Source organism: Mustela putorius, unplaced genomic scaffold (genome assembly GCF_011764305.1).
Source record: "Mustela putorius furo isolate JIRA1106 unplaced genomic scaffold, ASM1176430v1.1 tig00000145_pilon_pilon_pilon, whole genome shotgun sequence".
In the NCBI taxonomy this organism is placed as follows: domain Eukaryota; kingdom Metazoa; phylum Chordata; class Mammalia; order Carnivora; family Mustelidae; genus Mustela; species Mustela putorius.
The window spans coordinates 9,609,410-9,630,026 of record NW_025421294.1 but is presented as its reverse complement, the minus strand read 5'-3'; the positions used below and the strand labels follow the sequence as shown (position 1 = coordinate 9,630,026).

The 20,617-nt window shown below is 38.9% G+C and overlaps 1 protein-coding gene across 5 annotated transcripts in view; it reads right to left on the bottom strand.

Annotated features, from left to right (window-relative positions):
• The window catches only part of PDE4D (phosphodiesterase 4D), a 1,492,536-nt gene that overhangs the window by 1,150,596 nt on the left and 321,323 nt on the right, over positions 1 to 20,617 (bottom strand). For all 5 annotated transcript variants that reach the window (XM_004744606.3, XM_045075658.1, XM_004744608.3 and 2 more), the window contains one exon: positions 6,111 to 6,245. In XM_004744606.3, coding sequence (XP_004744663.1) covers positions 6,111 to 6,152 — 42 coding nt within the window. In that variant the 5' untranslated portion in view covers positions 6,153 to 6,245. The remainder of the gene's footprint in view (positions 1 to 6,110; positions 6,246 to 20,617) is intronic.

The window sequence follows — 20,617 nt, the reverse complement described above, 5'->3', positions numbered from 1 at the left end:
CACTGAAGAAATGCCAAGGAAAGTCTGATTCATGGATGTGATGCTGGTATTGCTGTAAATGGTTCCTTTATCTTTGGGACCAGTGGATTGAGAAGAACCACTAGAGTTAACAGAGCATGCTAAAAGGCTGGGGTAGAGTCTTGACCACTGCAGCAAATTAAACTAATTAAAAGCAGAGTTCTTGCTAGAGCACTTTTCATAAGATTTTCTAACAGCTTCAAAAAGCATAATCATTATTAATTACTCTTCCTGTCCTAAATTGCTATACTATGTAGATAGAAGGGAAAAAAATCCTACATGTTTACAACTAAATGCTGTTCTAGAATAAAATTAGATGACTTCATGAAAACATATTTGAGTTAGGAAAAGGCAAACTTTAAATAGAGAAATTAGTTGATCCATTATAATCCAGAATAGTAAACAAAAATAAGGCTTCCCTTCTACACAGGATTTTCCTGCTTTTAAACTTATGCTATATGAGTTTATGCCCCATATACTCACCAAGCCTCATTGCGCCAACCATGGTTTTGAGATAGAATGGTTTTATAGTAAAACACTAAAATCTGTAACTGTTGTACAAAATAAGACTTGTTCAGTCCCATGAAAGCAGAAGTCAGAGCAGCAAGAACTGTCCCCAGCTTCCACAGATGGGGAAGACCCCCTGGAAGGTGAGTACGGAGAGAATCCTGTTTATGCTCTGCCCTTTTGGCATGTGGACCAAGAACCAGCACCCAGAAAAAACAAATGTGACCTCAAATGCCCCAAGAGGTATAAAACTCCAAGAAGTCACAAGGACTTCAGATGAGACATGTGAAAATGAAATGTCAGTCCACTAGGAATAGGCCTGAAAACTTTAAAAAGAGGTACAGCATAAATATCACAAAATGTATGGGAGAATTTTCTTGCTGGAAATAAACACTTCATGGAAAGGGTCTTCTGCCAGACCAAGGGTTTTCCTTTTCTTCTCCTTCCATTTGTAATTATTATTAAATCAGAAAATACAGGGTTTATAAAGAACCAGATGCTACCTAAGTGATCATCTGCTTTGTATTTTATGATATTTTAAATTTGTTTTTCCTTGAATGCCCTAATTTTTACAGAACTTCACCTGGACAACATGGTTTTCCCAACACTGGCATTTTACAGGCACTTAACATAGGTAAAAGCAGGTAAGAGACAGTCATTATTATTTTTAATCCCAGCTTTGACTACATTTTCAGAACCACAGAGAGGAAAGAACACAGGCTTTCTTGCTTACAAGTTATGGTAACCCCAGGGCAAAGCCAGAGATAGAACTCATTAGGTACCTTCAATATACCAAGCAGTTATTGTCCTTTCCCCATTACCCATAACATTAGTGGAGTCAGTAATTTGTCAAATATTCCACAGTGGAGAATTGAAAGAGCTAGATTTTGAACCCCATTCTGTGTGATTTTAAAGTTCACCTATTTTTTTTTTTTTTTCAACTAAACCAAGCCACCTTTCAGGCAAGTCATTTCATTTTCCCTGACCTACATCTCAGTTTCCCTACCAGCAAAATAAAAGGGCTGAGTTGGAAGATCTTTAAGTTCTCTTCCAACTATAAGAAACCATATACCAGCAACTCCATAAAGTTAATAAGCCCTGTAAAATAGAGTGAAATCATTTTTCTGAGAGATAGATATTAATACCATGTATTCTAAAAACAAATGGTGTGGACAGTTGAAACAATTATGTAAGTGAGTAAAGGAAAGCTTAAAATACTTGCTTTTGATATTTTCACCTGATGTGCGATGTATTGTAGAACAGTTGCCCACTTCTTAAATTTGTGGACCTCTTTCATTGTCATAGATAAATTTATGAATCACAATGGCAAAATTTAAAATATTTCATATTTTAATAACATGATAAAAATGATAAGATTTTTAAATTTTGTCCATTTACTATAAAAGTTTACATATAAATTAATCCTAATAATGTTTGACACTATTAACCCACTTAGACATTCAACTCATTTAGCCATTTTCAATTTAATAAGCAGTGTAAGTACTCTGATTTACTTTAAATTGATGTAGCTTATATTATTTAACTTATTTTGAATTAATTTTTAAGAAAATAATCATTGATAAATTTTAAAATTACATATTTTACTTGGTTCAGGAACAATATAAAACTATAGATCAAAACTAATCACATTGGGACACCTGGGTGGCTCAGTGGGTTAAAGCCTCTGCCTTCGGCTCAGGTCATGATCCCAGGGTCCTGGGATCGAGCCCCGCATTGGGCTCTCTGCTCAGCAGGGATCCTGCTTCCCTTTCTCTCTTTCTGCCTGCCTCTCTGCCTACTTGTGATCTCTGTCAAATAAATAAATAAATCTTTAAAAGAAATCACATTATAGCATCAAAAATACTGACAAAGTAACACCTATTTTTATGAGCTGAATTTTGAAAGTTTCTCTTAAAGCAACTAATAGAAGTCCTGTTTTGTTTACACATGAGGAAATAAGTGAATATATCTAAGGCTGCTATGTCTTAGCACTTTTCCACACATAATATTTTACAGGAATAAACAGTCTTTCTTTCCAATAAATTAAAAACCAAAGGAGAAATAACTGTCACTGTATTTCCCCCTGTTCACCATATTCAGTTTCCAGAGATATACTGGGGATGCCACGTAAGACTTTTAAGCAGATAAAGGCAACTTGAAGATCTGCTGAAGGCAGCTTGGGGCTAACCTTGCAGGATTTTGTTTTTTTAATTTCAATAATAGTATCCCTCTATTTTCTATATTGAATCAACAGTCGGTATATGTTTAATAATTAACTTGAGTTTCCCAGTCTATCTATTGTGTGAATTAAGGAAGATTGCTTTCCACCCTTCTATATCTTGAAACACTGCACATCTCCACAGCTGTGGACTCAGACTAACCCTCTCCCTATCCCCTCCCTTCCACCTTGGCAGAAGGACGGCATCCATTTTGTTAACTACAAGCCCAGGAGGCATTTTCCATACTTTCCTCTCCCCTAGATCCTACATCTAATACTTTTCCAAAAGCCCTATCTTTTTTTCCTCCCCAAATATCTCTTAACTATGTTCAGTCTATCTCCCTACAGTTACCACCATGGATTCGCTATTCCAGGTTTTGTTCATGACCTTGAGGCTACCACTTTCCCTAACACTACAGGATCAAGATGCATCAAGTTCACTCTGCCTGAAAGCCTCCTCTTTGTCTAAGTCACGGTTCAGATTACAGACTTCCCTAAGGATCCCCTTTTCTCAGGAACTCCTGGACTGACCTCCCTGACTGAGTCAAGTCATTCTGTTATATGTCATCACCGTGCTAGGACATTTCTCTCAACAGGTATCACGAGGTATTCCTTCCCTCGTTCCTTTACCACATAATTACCTATCATGTGAGAGAAACAGTGACAAATAAATAAGCAAAGCCTCTGTCTCAGGAAGTTTACATTCTAGGATGGAGAAAGAAGCCATTACATAGGAGGACGGGTGGAAGGTATTTGCCCTATGGAAGGAAATATGGTGGAGAATTACTGTTTTACAGCTATGTGTGTGATTCTTTGATGCAAGTCTCTCTCGCACAGGAGACCCTAAAGACCACGCTTCACTTTTGTGAAGCCCCTGGGGACCACGCTTCGCTTTTGTACTATTCACATGAGTTCCTCCCATTTTTATCCACCACAACCACAAATTATGCTCCCAAAGGAGCAAAATGTCACTTAAAGCAAAGGGTACTTTGTTTATATTTTGATAGCTAAAATTCTTCATGGATCCTTTCCAAATAGAGGAAGAATTCAGAGCACTAATCATTAAAAAGAAGACTATGCCAGATTTTGAATGTGAGGAGAAAAATATAACCACTCTTTAAGTGCTCAGGGATAAATAATTGTCTAAAGATGATCTTTTTTTCCTCTCTTTTGTATGCCCGAAGTTTCACAGTGACACATACAATATACGTGGAGACATGCAGGGAGGAGCAGAGGCCATTTTAACATTTAGAATATTCTCTTTGGATTTTTAAATGTCATAATGCCTAAGACGAACGTTCTCAAATCCTAAACTAAATTAATTCTTAAAATTTTCCTCATCAAAAACAGGAAACACCTACTTCTAAGTGCATAATGTTGGACTTTGTTATAATAGAGACTTAAGAAGCACAGGATGACTTTTCCAGACCTGTGCAAGATGAACTTTTGGAACTCTAAGGTGACAATTTCTAACTAGGCAGAAAGTTTGGCTCTTTTCTCTGAGAAACAGCAATTTCCTGCCTAGAGTCATGTAATTAAGGGGAAGCACTTTCTTTATGCCAGTGGATTTTGGAGAAGCTAAGAAGCAGTGAAATGAGAGCTCTACTGTTTGCATTTAGATACACATAGGCAATTCAGATTCTCTTAATCTGGGAATTGTGAGCCTTTCCACCAAGATGAAAATTTCTGCATTAAGCAAATATAAATAGGAAATCTCCTAGCATCATTAAGTGCTCACAATTCCTTAAAGTCACGGCCCAGTTAAACATTTACTTTTAGAATGTTTTCCTCCAAGAACAGGGCAATGTTTAATAATATTTTTTTAAATATCCAAAATATTCTCTCCTTTGCCTTTATACATTTCTTTTCCTATCACATGGAAACATGGCAATGAAATTAAATGAAAGAAAGAAGCATTATATGAATGGTTTACTTTCATATTTAACTTAAAATTTAAAAAACTCAGTAACATAAAGATGTGTGGGCAGTTGGTTCATTTGTATGCAAGTCACCTCCTATTACAATGAGCAACTATATGATGAACAAAGGAACTCCAGGCTCCAAGCCATAGCCCTTTCTTTTATCCAGTAATCCATACAACCAAACACACCAGGAAAACAAATAACTTCCACATTTCCTCAGAGTTTGTTCGATTTCTTCCGTTGGTTATTAAACACTGTCTGGACTCCAAGAACTGGCACACTTCTGGGTACATCCTCATTTTTTTTTTTTTTAAAAGATTTTATTTATTTGACAGAGAGAGATCACAAGTAGGCAGAGAGGCAGGCAGAGAGAGAGGAGGAAGCAGGCTCCCCGCTGAGCAGAGAGCCCGATGCGGGACTCGATCCCAGGACTCTGGGATCATGACCTGAGCCGAAGAAAACCTACTGAGCACACTATCCTTCCCTCTCCACAGGCATTGCTCACCCTGAAAAGCCCGATAGTAATTCCGCAGAAAGAATCAGAGATGGCCTTGGGCCATCACAAAAGAATCACGGGTTATAACACAAAGAGTTCTCATATTAGAGAAATGTGTTTGCATTTGTGGTTTTTCTGATGTCTTCAAATGAATGTTCCTACGTCACAACTGCATCTGTTTGGATGCTTTTTTTCCCTTTGGGTAAATGAACAAAGGGACATGTTCTTAGAGCTTGCCTCATAGAAATTAACTGCCTCTTTTCATCCTTGCCTTGTGTAGCTTTCTTGGGGTTACTCTGTTTTCTTATACTTCCTTCCATAAGCTAATATGAATCTAAAAATTATTACTAATTTGGTGCCTTAAAGAGAGTAGGTAGTTGGAAAGAGGGCTTAATCTACAGTGGGGCCCTGAGGACATTCACTTAAAAAAACGTTAAAGGAGGAGAGAAATTAGAGACATATGCTAGAGTAGACCACTCATGGAAGTGATGTCCTCCTGATCAACTATTCTCATTATTCACCATGTACATGAACTTTTGGAACGTCACTGATTGAGGTACTTAGCAGCATTAATTAACTTTATCCTTTTGGACTTGCCCAGAAAATTCAATATTCAAAACACAAATTTCCTCAGTTTCGGTTTCTAATCATACAATTTTCTGCATCAATCCAAATCTCAGAGCATCCAGTCTCATACGTTTAGGCTTATACAAATGAATGGTAAGGCTTACAAACTGGCTGAAAGAGAATTCCCATCAAATGTCAACCAGGCCACAGAGACGAACAAGTCTCCATTTGTTAACAAGCTGCATACAGTCCGACAACTGAAAGTTGGAGAAGAGGCTTCCACAAGCCTGTTCATGATAGCACCGTATTAAAATATAAAGAAAACAGAAAAAAATTATGTGTACGCATTTTTAGATAAGAAATGAAAACAAAAGGTACTTACACTTTTGCTCCGAGAAAGCAAATCACAGGTATTTCTTTTCATGGTGGTGCTTCAGGTAATTCAAGCGGACAATAGTTGTTTCCAATGTCACTGCTTTCACTGCAACAATTATCCACTCAAAAGCCAAATGGCATTCTGAAGAGAAAAGCAAGGAAATGTTTAATCAAGTATATGATTAACACGTGTACTTCCAAATGCTATCTTAGACTAGGACAGTAATTCTTAAATTATTCAGCACAACAAGCTAACATGGTGCAGTGTTTAGAGCCATAAAAGTCCACACAAGCGGCATTTCCAAAACAGCTTTTGTTAAATGTAAGTTAGAGATTTCAAGCACCATCTGTTTTCCATTAAATATTCAAGTCTACATTACTAGTGGCTTAACAAAAATAGGTACGGTAGCCACAATTTACACTTACATGTATGAAATGAAGATGCATAGTGAGCCGTGGGCATGGTGATTCTGGCTGGTACAGCCGGGGACCCCTCAGTTTTCCACTCAGCATTCACTAAGTAAGGTAACCCTGTCCACCACCAGAGGGATCTGACTACATCTGAAAGCCCTTTGACCATAGCATGGTGGCCTCCCGTTTCATCATTAGCAGTAATAAACAGTATAGTGGTTCTTCAGCAAATTTAGTAAGTTCTCTAATCTTTGGGTTCAAAGATGTTGCAAGAAACGGTGGGGAGAAATAGTTTACCAAGTAGAGCAACAACTACGATTGCTAAGAATATCCCAGAGTAGCTGCCACTTGAATGACATGATAGCCTTATTACCTTACCTCCACTTCCCACAAGACATTAAGAGGAAGATTCTGTTTTTCGTGTTGAAGGATGAGCAAATACAATAGCTCTCAGAGTTGTGTTCATTCTGATATTCAGCTGAATCTGGGCATGATTGACATCATCACTGGGAATATTTGCATGTGGGCTGAAATGCCTTTTGGGCAAGAAGTCACACTAAGAGAATGGGGATAAGGCGAACAGACTTGACCGAAACACAAAAACGCTGACACTGTAGACGGAGGCTAAAACAGGGGGGACAGACCAACTCTAACAACAGCATGTATTCCATCATTTAGATTTACTCTAAGTTTCTCATAAGACTTGTGCCTGAGGTTTAGGGAAAAGAGTAACAGTAAGCAAGGTCTGAAGGAGTTTGTTTAACTGAAATGATGGGAAAAATACCAAAGTGCAGGATAGTGTGAATTATATTTTCAAAAATATAGTACATTCAAACAAAGCAACTATATATATACTTTACAAAACACACCAAACACATGCAAGGAGGGAACACAACATCTCTCTGGGCCCTCAGCTACCAGGGAAGCCACTGGTCCCTCATACCAGTGCACAGGGCTCTCCAGAATCCTGCCGTGGCACACTCTCAAGGCCCAAAGACTCATTTTGAATCCCTGTCAATCACCCCTCAAGACTTATGAGACTAAAAGGCAGATACTTCTAGGGAGACCAGAGATCCCACAACAGCAAGGAAGAGCTAGAACCAGAGAAATCCAGTTTATCACTGCTAAGAATATCCCAAGTCACAACTTGGGAGACCCAAAGGACACTGAAATACAAAGTCTTCTTCTAGGGTTCAAAAAATGTTTGCCTGAGGTTAAATAAAAATGCATAAATGAAAAGTGACTTTATAGGATAAATATGGTTTCTTTGAGTATGTGAAGATTATTTTTCAGGGAGTAGGGGCTGGAAGAAAGAGGGGATCCACAAATGGAAAGTTCTCGACAAGCATACCTCCAGGGCTTTAGCCACATTTCTCAGTGGGTTTTAATGCCCTTCATTTTATAAGTTCTCAGAAAATATGAAATTATATAACCAACCTTGAGTCCATTTAAGAAGTGGACAGAAATAATATAAATAGAACTAAATATTCCACATCTAGGAATAAAATACAATCTAACTAAATGCTGGGGGAAGCTTATACACTGTCAGAGAAAAATACATTCAAAATCTTTAATGACTCACTCAGTAATTAATGAGTACTCTTAGGGGCAACCAGGGAATAGTCAGTCGCCCCTAGTGGGCTAGTAACTCACTGGTTTTAAATTAACAAATCAGTCAAATCAGACGAATCATGGAATTGACCTGGTAAGGCTTGCTGAATTCATCAAGTTTTTAAACAAATTTGCCTCGATACCACTTAAAGACTTCTCTATAGGAATTTGGGACTTGTGGATTTGGAGGGAGGCAAATGACTATAACTGAAATTTGACTGTTGTTGGGCTGAGCTTTCTCAGCCTATATACTTGGAGGCAGTGTGGCCTGGCTACAACAGTATGGACCTTGAAACCAAAGAGGCATAGGATTTGAAACTAAAGAGGTTAGGATTTCAGCTCTCCAAGGGCATTCTGTGTAGTTTTCAGCAAATTACTTAACCTTACCGTTTTCGAGATCTGCAAAAAGGTGATCATAATAACTCATGTGTGCTTTGAGTTCAAATGACCTGATGTGTATAAAATAATGTCTAGAAGAATGCTTAGCTCACATTATCACCATCACCATCATCATCAGCCTTCATTGCTACCTTTTTCTTCTCTCAGTACCAAACGACAAGCACCAACAATCCATTCTTATTTTTCCATTTAAAAGTGTTCAACTCAATCAGATAAGACAGAACTAAGCAAATATACTTTCAAATAAATGGTAATGAATAATGTATCAGTTAAGGTCCCAGGAATAAATAGCACACTCATATTAAGACATTTAAGAAGGGGTTAGAAAAGAGATTATTAAAGAAGATGACAATGGGGGAGGCACTTAGATGGCATGGTTGGCTAAGCATCCAGCTCCTGGTTTGGGCTCAGGTCATGATCTCCTGGTCCTGGGACAGAGCCCTGCATGGTATCTGGCTCCACGCTGAGTGAGGGGTTTGCTTCTCTTCCCCTCTCTATCTCCCTCTGACCTTCTCCCTGACTCGTGTGTGCATGCATACGCATGTGCTCTCTCTCTCTCTCTCTCTCTCTCTCGCTCAAATAAATAAAACCTTTTTTAAAAAGGAAGATAAGAGCAGGGTAAAGAAATCTACAAATGATAGTGATCGTGAATAAAGGACAGTAATAATGGAGTTTTTATCGCCCCCAAAAGGGACAAGGGTAGGGCACAGATACCTAGGGGGAGAGTGTCATGGGGTAAGCTGCCTTGAAAAAGGTTATTCCCTGGGACATGGCTAGTCTCAGCTGACCCAGAAAGGAAAGAGATAAGGAGATGAATGTGCTCTCATTCTCCTCTGATCTTCTGATCTCCTGCTGGGACTCCCCACTGGCCAAATGCAACAGAGCCAGAGGGCAAAGGAAGCTGCTGCTGTCCACCTCACTGAGCTGAGACAGAAAGCATCCCAGAGCGGGGTGAGGAAGAGAGCAGAGCAGGAGACGCTCCACACAAATGGGCTCTGCAGCCCAGGAAGAGGATGGCGCTTCTCTGCCCCTTGCATCCTAAGAAAAATATCAGATTGCACTTTTCTGCTCATTTCATCATAAGAAAAATATCATTTATCTTTCATCTTCCTGATAAAACTATGAGGTAGATACCATTAATGAATTCTTCCCATGGCACAAAAGAGGAAATCAGCTCCAAGCACTGAACTGCCGAGTAAATAGCAAAATCAGGATTCCAACCTGATATGTCAGACTCCAAAGTCCATGTTTTTGTCTAGGCTGCCATCGTGCTTCGCAGCCAATATCCGGCATGAACCAATGCATTTTAATGATCAACAAATGGTAACCTCTGCAAATACCAAAGCTGTGCCCAAACCAAATAATGTTTGATAAAAGAAAAAAAGGAGGTTTACTCTCAGGAAGGCAGTTATTTAGCTCCTACGAATTCCTCCCTCAGCAAAGATAATGCCATGAGGCAGCACAAACGCTTGCTCCCTCCAGGGGCACTAAACAGAAAACCAGGTGAGAGAACACTCACACATGCAATTTCATTACTATAGGAGTTCCCACATGAAAGTTAATTAGGGAGAAGGAAGAGTCAGCTCCTGCAGGGAGAACACGTTAAAAATAGAGAGGAGGTAGGGAAGATAGACGGTGCTGCAACATTCAGAGAAAGAATCTGAGCTCTAGCACCTGTATAAATTTTGTGGCTTCGATGAAAGGATAAGAGCATGAAGACAGGCTCTTTCCTAGAGATTAAGGTTTTAGAGAGTGAAAAATGCCCCGAACTGGGCATCAGAAGAAGTTCCACTTACAGCAATGTGACATATACACAAGCTGAGTGGTATTAGGAAAATCCATTCTCTTTCTTCCTCCACCAGTGGCTTGCTTCTCTGTGAAGAGGAGATAGCATTATCTCCACAACCCACCTCATAAGGCTGTCATGGGGATCAATTAGATAGCGTGTCAAAAAGTTTTCTGGAATCTATCAAGTTCCCTGCAAATGTAAGTTGCATCTATTCATTGAAACATCAGATGTGCCAATACAGGGAGACCCTCTAAATATGACTGAAAAGGTTCTAATTACTTACAAATGTTAGAGAGATGACTGAATATAGTTTATGTATTTTAAAGAAATTTTTTGTTCTTTATTCTTTTGTAATTCATATTTTTTCTCCTACATTGTAATTAATTTCATGTACTGACTGTTGAATTATAAAATCATTCAGATGAATTAATTTTAAAAAACCTACACATTTATTGGGCATCATGAACTGGCCAAGTGTTCTGCTAAGCTCTCAGATAACCTCCAAACTTTCTAGATTCAGAGCAGAAGGATGGTGCAGATACCGTTGCCTATGAATGATCAAAGGATAATCAGTTAGTCTCCTCTTCACCACCTCAGCAAGATCTGTTTTTCTAGGACTGTATAAAATACACATCAAAATGAAATCAGGATAGGGTGCCAGGGTGGCTCATCGGTTAAGCGGCTGCCTTTGGCTCAGGTCATGATCCCAGGGTCCTGGGACTGAGTTCCACATCGGGCTTCCTGCTCAGCAGGGAGTTGACTTCTCCCTCTAGACCTCCCCACTGTTCATAAATGCACTCTCTCTCTCTCTCTCCCTTTCTCTCAGATAAATAAAATCTTAAAAAAAAAAAAATGAAACCAGGATAGACAGTCTCTTTCCTGGTTTAGATTCTAATCTAAAAAGAAAAATAAGTAGATATGACACATATTTAAAGAAAAGTAAGTTTGATCACTGTAAAAGATAACCCCAAAGAAGTACAATAAAAATGACTCAATTTATCAAGGATTGTCCACCAAAATATGTGCAAACAAGAAACCTGGTGGTAGCAATTTAAGAGTTAAATGTTCAAAAAGTTAAGGGAGAAGATGCATATGAGTCAAAAACAGACTTTTGATGAGGTTTGAGTTAATGCCATATGCCCTTAAATGCCCACTAATTTGCCCCATCCACACATAAGATAGGTAGCATGAACTCTTGCCCCAGTGTCCTGTGGCTAGATCTGTGCAGAGACAAAGGAAGAAAAGGCCCTGTTACTTCCTTATACCATCTGAAGTTCTGACTTAAGAGAAAAGAATCCTTCCTGTTCTAGATCTGAGGGTGACCAGAGAGTTTCCTGCCTATTTATACCCTGCCTCTTTTCTCCAGCATGCCCAGTGAAGGATGTCCCTTATCTGAGCTCTGGCTAGAACTTACACAATTTGAGATATACAAAGAGCTCATGGCACACATGAGGAAACCAAGGCACAGGAAGATAAGCAATTTGCCTGAAATCAGGGGGCTATGTAGAACAACACAGAAATAAACTTGAGATCTCCACACTCTCCTGCCCAGACCTCTGTTCAGCTAGGGATGTCGCCTTATGCACTGATTTTCCTAAAACCCACTCTACAGGATGACGCAGAGCTATCTGTCAGCATGCCCAGCAGAGTTCAACAACTTAGTTCTTGCTGAATTTCGTAAAATCTGCTTCTGACACAGGGATGGCCCTTTTTAGTGAGGTTGTAGCTTGTGCTTTGAGGAGCCCCTGGGCTGCCTCACAGAAGCCAGGGCGATATGCCTCAACAAGAGGGGCCAGGTGACCTGAGACTTAGAAGTTTAACGTGACTTTACCTAATGGTCTGTTCCCAACACAAACCTTTCACCCTAATCTGAATGGTCTAATACCTCCAACAACTGTGACATGTTCATTTCCATCTCCTGGCCCTCAATGGGCATTCTTAAGATGTTCTTCTATTGTTCAACTTTTTGAACTTTTCTGTTCTTCAAAGTCCATGAAGTCCTTCTTTCTAAAATGAGAGTTGCCCTGCTACCCCAAGTCACACAGCTTTCAACTTCCTCTGAGTTCCAACAGTAAAGGCTATCTTGTGCCATGATATCAACTACTATCTTGCGGGTTTTCTCTAACTGCTTTATGGGTTTAATCTCTGCTTCCTCAGTTGAGGGTTGAATAAGTCACATTTTACAGTTTTTTTCATACTATGAGTTATACAATTATAAAATACAAATGCCTCGGGTTAAGAGAAACTCATCACCATTCTTTTGCGTTCTCCACAGGGCTCAACAGAGTGTTGAGCTCCAGCAACCTCTCAATAAAATATATTTAAAAAGAGAAGTATAAGTCCATTAAAAACCATTTTAATTAAGAAGTGGTATAAAATTTGAAATAAAATTTGTCCAAGTGTGGAAAATATTCAATTTCAATATTTGTCAAAGAAATGAAAATTAAAATCCCAACATTTTCATTTGTCTTGCCTACCAATTAGCAAAATTCAGTTTTTTTTAAATAAAATACTTGATAATGCTGTATATATGATGAACTATGCAATTCACCATATATTGCTTATCAGCTTTGAAATGACATAAGTCTTGGGAAAGAAATTTGATACTAAATATCAAAACCAATAACTGTATTGTGTATTTTTTATAGTAATTTGGAAAAACAACCTGAAATATAGTAAGTGCTTTACATGCAAATGTGTTTGCAACAATGCTACTTAGAGTGATGAAAATTTAAAAACAGTTTAGGGATGCTTAGGTAGCTCAGTTGGTTAAGCATGTTACTTCAGTTCAAGTCATGATCTTGGGATCCTGGGACTGAGCTCCACATTGTTTTGGGCTCCTTGCTTCTCCTCTTTTTACCCCACCCCAGCTTGTGCTCTCTCTCTTTCAAATAAATGAAATCTTTTTAAAAATAAAATAAATAAATAAAAATAATTTAGATTTCCAATAGTAATGGAAGAGCTAAATAAAATATGAGAAATCTCATGATGTACTATACAATTAAAAATATACACTGTATAAGACATTTTAATTACATGGGAAAATATTTTTGCTGGAGCATTAAATGACAAAAGCAGGATTAAAGTTGTGGTACAGCATATTCCTATAAAAAGTTATGCACAGAGAAAAGACTAGAAAGAAATATAGGAAACTATTAGCTATATGTAGGTTTTAATATTAAAGATATTTCTATTTTTCTTTCTATAATTTTCAGCTTCTTAAATTTTCAACATTTGGGAAAAATAAACAATTAAAAGTCAAATGAAAAGAAAGTAACTGAATGAATTTGGAACAACTCATTAATCCTCTTTTCCTACTTCAGAGCATCCATTAAATGGTAAACTTCTGTTGGTGTGATTGTTCTGGGAGGTTAGTGGTTTTTACATCCATTTATTTGAGTATTTGTTTTTATATGCCCAACTATGCTATTTCATACAAAGTGTTAGACTTTGCCTTTTGGGAATCTATGGACGGGGAAAAGACTTACTTGGAAAGAAATGGCCAACATTAAGTTCTCGCTCACTGACCCTACTATTTCTTTCTCCATTTGGATGTCTGTTGACCTCCCTTTTTCTTTTGATCCCAGTAATAGTGACACACACACACACACACACACACACACACACACACCTTCAGTCTCTGCTTTATCCAGAAAATTAGTTACTGAGATTCCCCTATGTTAGTTTCCAGTAATGGAAAACACATCAAACTCAGACAAATGTCAATTTTGAATCCACAAGAGACATGGGTTTTGTCAGACCAAGAAGAGCTCAATCCACAAAATACTTTCATTTGCATTAAAAGTTAGGAAATGAGCATGGACGAGGAACTGTTTGTCACAATTTGCAATAAAAATACTCATAAATTAATAAATTAACTGTTAAACTCTTTACCTCAGTTTAGCTTTTGAGTGTACCTTTTCAGTGTATCTTTTGGGTGGTTTACAGCCTCTTCTTAGTATCTTGCTGAACATTCTATCAAACATTGCATCTCAGCTTCCTGTCTCACCCCATCTCATTTTCACTTACCTCCTTGAGAGGATGAAGCATTTCTTTTGTGTAGAGTTGTATCTTCTACCCACTCTATACCTTCTTTCCCTCTTTCTTCTCTAACTGGCCCTCTTTCCTCAAACTCTAAATAATATCTTAATCTCTCTTCTGGTTAAAACATCCTCCTTAATCCTTCATTCTCTTCCCTCCAAAGGTTATTCTTTCTCTCTATAATCAGATGATTTGAACAAAATTTCTATTAAACTCAATTTCTCAACCTCTTTATTCTGACGTCCACCCCTCATACCACCATAACCTAGTTTTACTCCTTTTACACTTCAATTTCTTTCTCTAACATTTCTAGACCACCATAGTGCCAGATATAACAAGCACTTCCCAAATTCTCTGACTAGAATTCCCTACTATAACATCATCCTCATTCCTTCTAGAAACTCTATCCTCCTCTCTCTTTTGTGATATCACTCTCTGCCGGCTCTGATGGCTTGACCTCTCTCTACCTCACGGAGTCTTCTTTGGTCCATCCTTAACCATGGATGATACAACTGTTCTCAGTCTTTATCAATGCTTCTCAAACATGAGGGTATATCAAAATTAGTCAGGGAATTCCCTATAGTACAAACTGTTGACCCTCCACTAAATGAATCAGAACCTCCAGGATATGAAAGAATCTGCTTTTGACAAATTGTCCATATGATACTCATGAAGCTTTCAGAGTACATGTTGGCTGACTGGCACTTGGGAATCTCTGGTCTACATTACATGCCCAAGCAATCTATTAGTTTTATTGTCTAGCCATATGTATGCTAATATATGCATGTTATTCATACACACACACACACACACATATATATATATTCACACACATTTGATACCCTCACTTCTCCTGAGCTTCAAATTGGTACATTTCTATGACATCACTTGGAAGACCCAAAAGCATCTCAAATACAACATGTCCATATATGAACTCAACCTTCTTTCTTTCTTCATTCCCAAATAGGTTCTTCCTCTTACCCTCTCTCTCTCAGTTAATGGTACCACCATCCACTCAGGCAATCAAGACATACTCTTGAACACTTCCCACTCCCTGATCACAAATATTCAATCCACGATCATGCTCTGCTAGAGTATCTGGCAAACATCCTTCAGCTCTATCCTCTCCTTGAACTCTAAGACCACTACTCCCTTTCAGATTTTTATCCACATCATTTCTGTAGGTGCCTGCTAAGAAGTCTCATCATCAGCACTGCCTACTTGCCCCTCCACACAACACATTTCACACACTTGTTATACTGAACCATTTGCAGCTCCCTACATACTCTGTGTCATTTCCCACCTCCATGTCCTTGTTGTTGATTTTCCCCCCTCCCTCTTCCCCATATCTACTTTCTTCTTTACCTGGCTACTCCTGCTTTAAGGCTCACCTGAAGTGTCAAGTTCTCTTTGATGAGCTTCCTGATTCCCCAACATCCCCAGCCTCACCCCCAGTGCCAACCTGAACCAATGCAGCTGATTTCTACTTCCATTAAGGCTGCATGGATGCCCTCAACAGTGTATTTGTCAAATTAAACCAAAAAGATCCCTCTTACTGCCACTGCTACCCAGGACTCTAAGACTCTTGAAGGTAGAAAATGTTTCATGTTTGAATAGGCAATCACAACTTCACATATGCTCAATAAATTTTTAGTGAACTGTGCCAAATTGAACTGCTTCCCTTGGCTAGAATTACAAGAAAGAGTGCACATTTTGTCTTTAGACGAAGAAGAATCAAATATTTTCCTTTGTAGTTTATACTCATACAAAACCATCCTCCTATTCCCTTCCCCTATTCCACAATGATAACAGTAGTCCCTCTTACTCATTTACCAGGCCTCTACTAGGCACTCGAGGCATGAAATGAGCTGTGCCAGGGTCCAGGGATGTAAAGATAAACATGATAAAATCTCTCTCCACCTGGAGCTCAGAGAACAGTCGGGGAGAGAGACAAACAGTACAATGCACTAAGAGCTCTGACGGAGGCTCAGAATAGCTGGTGAGGGACCCAGAAGAAGGAGAAAGTGATTCATACACCTAATGGCCTCAAAGCCAGTTCTGAGTTATTCCGCTCTTGTGAACACTTTGCTTTAAGTTATTCAACTGCCATTTCATATACTGATGTTTTTCCCCAAGTAGAAGGAAAGCAATATGAAAGGAGAGACTGGCAGTTCCTTTTATCTCTTGCACATCTGGTCAGATATCTGTCCCTGCAGAGAGATGGCTGGAGAATTCCACACCCAGAAAATGTTCTGTAAAGGCCTGTCAAATGAATAATGTGCAGGTGATAACCCTTACATAAGAGAACACCAGCCACTTTTGATTGCAGTACAAATTTATTATAAAATACTCGACATTTTGGAAGATAAAAGTCCATGTCGCTCCCAACGTAGCCCAATTCTTCACTTCCAAAGGTACGGAAATGCCAAAACACCCACTGTTTCAACACTCACCTTGACCAGTATTTCAAAACAGTCCAGCTGAGTCGTTCAACAGCAAATAAATTACATTTCTTTTTTGATTCCATGCTTTGTGGCTTTTCCCCCCAACCTGAAATAATTGTAGCTCTCCAAAACACAACTCTTCACCCTAAATAAAAGGCTAGAGACTTTCCAATTCATCTCTCATAAATGGAGAATCTGTTTCTTGAGCATACCTTGCTCTGGGTTTAGCTTCCTGCTGCAGTGAGGAAAGTTACAATAGAAACTTCTTTTCAACAACTTTCCTAACCATATCCCTTCCACTCCCTCATTATGGTGCCCTTCCAGGCCTGGTCAGTGGGAGGTGACTAGAGTAGTTTTGTTGTGTGAATCATAGGACAGCAGGGTCCCTGGTCTGCTGGCCTGGGGCCAAGATGGAAGGAGCCTCTGGCTTGTGTCATCCACAGCTAAGTTATAACAGATCCATTGAGAGCCTCAGGACAAAACCCCCTATGTCATCATGAGGGAAAACAAAATGATGGCAAGACAATCCAACCTCTGGCTTAAGCAGTCACTATCTATGAAGGAAGGCAGAGTTCACTGAAGCGATGAGGCTTTTTTTTTTTTTTCCAATTCTTTTGTGTCCCACATCAGACGAAAGTAAAAGCCTACCCTCTGAGGACTCTAAATTTGAGAACATTATAAATGGAGTTGTTATGAAAGGCTGTGGGCTGTATACAGACTGGAGTCTACAAGTCATGCATTACCAAATCCCAGTCGGTACACTCCACCATGGGATGGGCTCAGTTGTAAAAGATGGACTATTCTATCCCACTAGTTAAAAACAAGAAAAATGCAATATGGATGATGGATCAGTTGATGATAGGTAGATAAATAGACAAACAGATAAAGAAAGAGGGGGGGGGAGCTGGGGAAAGGAAGTGAAGGAGAGAAAGGGAGAAGTCTCCAAGTCAAAGATTTTGGATTTTATTATGCACAACTTTCTCAATCTAAGCTGTAGAAGCAAAACCATCATCTCTAATGTAAACCTGATCTTTTCAGAACTTCCTTTTTTTTTTACTTTTAATTTTTTATTTTTTATAAACATATATTTTTATCCCCAGGGGTACAGGTCTGTGAGTCACCAGGTTTACACACTTCACAGCACTCACCAAAGCACATACCCTCCCCAATGTCCATAATCCAATTGGACAGCCACATGCAGAAAAATGAAATTGGACCATTTCCTTACACCACACACAAAAATAGACTCAAAATGGATGAAGGACCTCAATGTGCGAAAGGAATCCATCAAAATCCTTGAGGAGAACACAGGCAGCAACCTCTTCGACCTCAGCCGCAGCAACATCTTCCTAGGAACAACGCCAAAGGCAAGGGAAGCAAGGGCAAAAATGAACTATTGGGATTTCATCAAGATCAAAAGCTTTTGCACAGCAAAGGAAACAGTTAACAAAATCAAAAGACAACTGACAGAATGGGAGAAGATATTTGCAAACGACATATCAGATAAAGGACTAGTGTCCAGAATCTATAAAGAACTCAGAACTTCCTTTTAAAACAAACCCACCTCTTTGTTCTTTAGTTAGCTGCTTCCATTTATCAATTAGCAATGAATCCTGCTTCTTATTTTCCTGCAAATTCTACATTTGTGACTAGCTCCCTTGAAAAACCTTACAACTCACTTATTTTAATAAGTCCCTATTGACCTAATAATATTATTATTTTAGATTACATGGTATAAATGAGAATTTAAAGAAAATAAACCAGTTAAAGATAAAAAGAGACTGGGGCAGTTGGTAGAGCCTCATGCAGAGCTTACTTAAGGCAGGTGATGAAAGTTTTTCTAATGAGGCTTCACCAGAACAACTTTTATCCTGAAAACAAGTAACTCAGTACCCTCAGGCTATCATTTCTCCCTGATTAACAATTGCTACCCAAGGAGTCATACCCTGCAGATTATATGACTAGAAGAAAAACAAGGCAGAAAATGAAAGTTCAATGTTAATTGAAAGAAACATAAACAAGGAAATTAACACAACAAAGAAGCCAAAGACAAGAAATAAAACTCAAACTTCTCAGTGCTCCCCCTCTTAGGAAGTGACAACCCATTAGCATCCTTCAAGGGGATGAGCCCACTGTGGAAGCATTATTAACACACACAGGGAAAACTGCATGCCCTTCAGTTTTAGCTGGAGCCAAGGAGCAAATTTTTAATCAAAGATAAAATGCTGTTGTCTTTTTATGTTAAAATTAAAACAACAGTGGAAGAGACGCTGGACAAAGAATCTGAATCTTCTTTTCTGTTCAAGAATTTTACTTCTTTACTATTTCATGATGGGTGTTAAAAGTAACAAACGACAAAGTCAAGATGTATTAAAACAGAAATTATAATACCCTTCTGCCCTGGGACAGTCATTTTTTTTTTTTTAAGATTTTATTTATTTATTTGTCAGAGAGAGAGGGAGAGAGAGAGTGAGTGAGCACGGGCAGACAGAGCGGCAGGCAGAAGCGGAGGGAGAAGCAGGCTCCCTGCCGAGCAAGGAGCCGGATGTGGGACTCGATCCCAGGACGCGGTGATCATGACCTGAGCTGAAGGCAGCCGCTTAACGAACTGAGCCACCCAGGTGTGGGACAGTCATTTTTTTTTTAAGATTTTATTTATTTATTTATTTGACAGAGAGAAATCACAAGTAGATGGAGAGGCAGGCAGAGAGAGACAGAGGGAAGCAGGCTCCCCGCCGAGCAGAGAGCCCGATGTGGGACTCAATCCCAGCACCCTGAGATCATGACCTGAGCCGAAGGCAGCGGCTTAATCCACTGAGCCACCCAGGCGCCCGGGACAGTCATTTTTGACATATTCTTTCTCTTTCTTATTCAGTGGACACATGGGAAACAGAATCAAGTCAACCCTCAGGAGAATACCCTTGTTTTTAAAACTGTTTTCCTCCTTATGAAGGGGTCTTTAGTTCACTCCATTCCAAAAGAAAGGATTTTAAGATATCACCTGAAGAAGAGGAATTTACACTATAAAAGCTTATTCAGAGAAGAATAGGAAAAGAACAAAATGAACTAGTGGAATATTAGGAATTTGGAATTTTCTGATTTTGTGACCTTTAGGGAAGTAATGCAACCCTTGTGAATGTCCATATCAATGTCAATGTCAGTATCTATTCTGTTGGGTGTAGTTGACAGCCAACTACAATAGCTAGAATGTCAATATCCAGGAAACTACTGAAACCAATACTTCAAAGCCATGGTGTAGACTAAATGATGGACTGATGGTCAGAACATACTAAGCAGCATGCCTACGTGAAAAAAGGGATTCCGTAAACGTTAACTTCATTTCACTTTGTTCACCCTTTACTGGAGTAAGCAAACACTGTTTTCTTAGGAAGCTTGGATTTTACTAATGTTGCAAAAGTGTTTCATTAAAAATGGACTTTACCTAGGATTGTTATTCTACAGTCACAATGACAAAGAATGAGGACCCTGTCCTAATTCTCAGGAGGCTCAAATGTCGTGCAATATATAATCTTTCATTTCTGTGTCTGAGCCTAAGTCCTTCCATGGCCTTTTCTAAGGTCAAATGAATGTTTCAAATCTTATTTCAGAGGTCTGAAATCCTTTTCACTCTGATACTTCCTTCCTCAAGTACTCAGTGAATGAGCTTTAAAATGAACTCCATCACTCTTCCAGCAAGAAATTAATTGTAAAACCCACTCTCAGCTGCTAGCATTCTGCAGCTTTCAAGTTTCTCAGCGAATCTGAAAGCCCCTGAGTGTACAGAAAGGACAAGCAGAGGACCCTGATGCACAGAAGAAA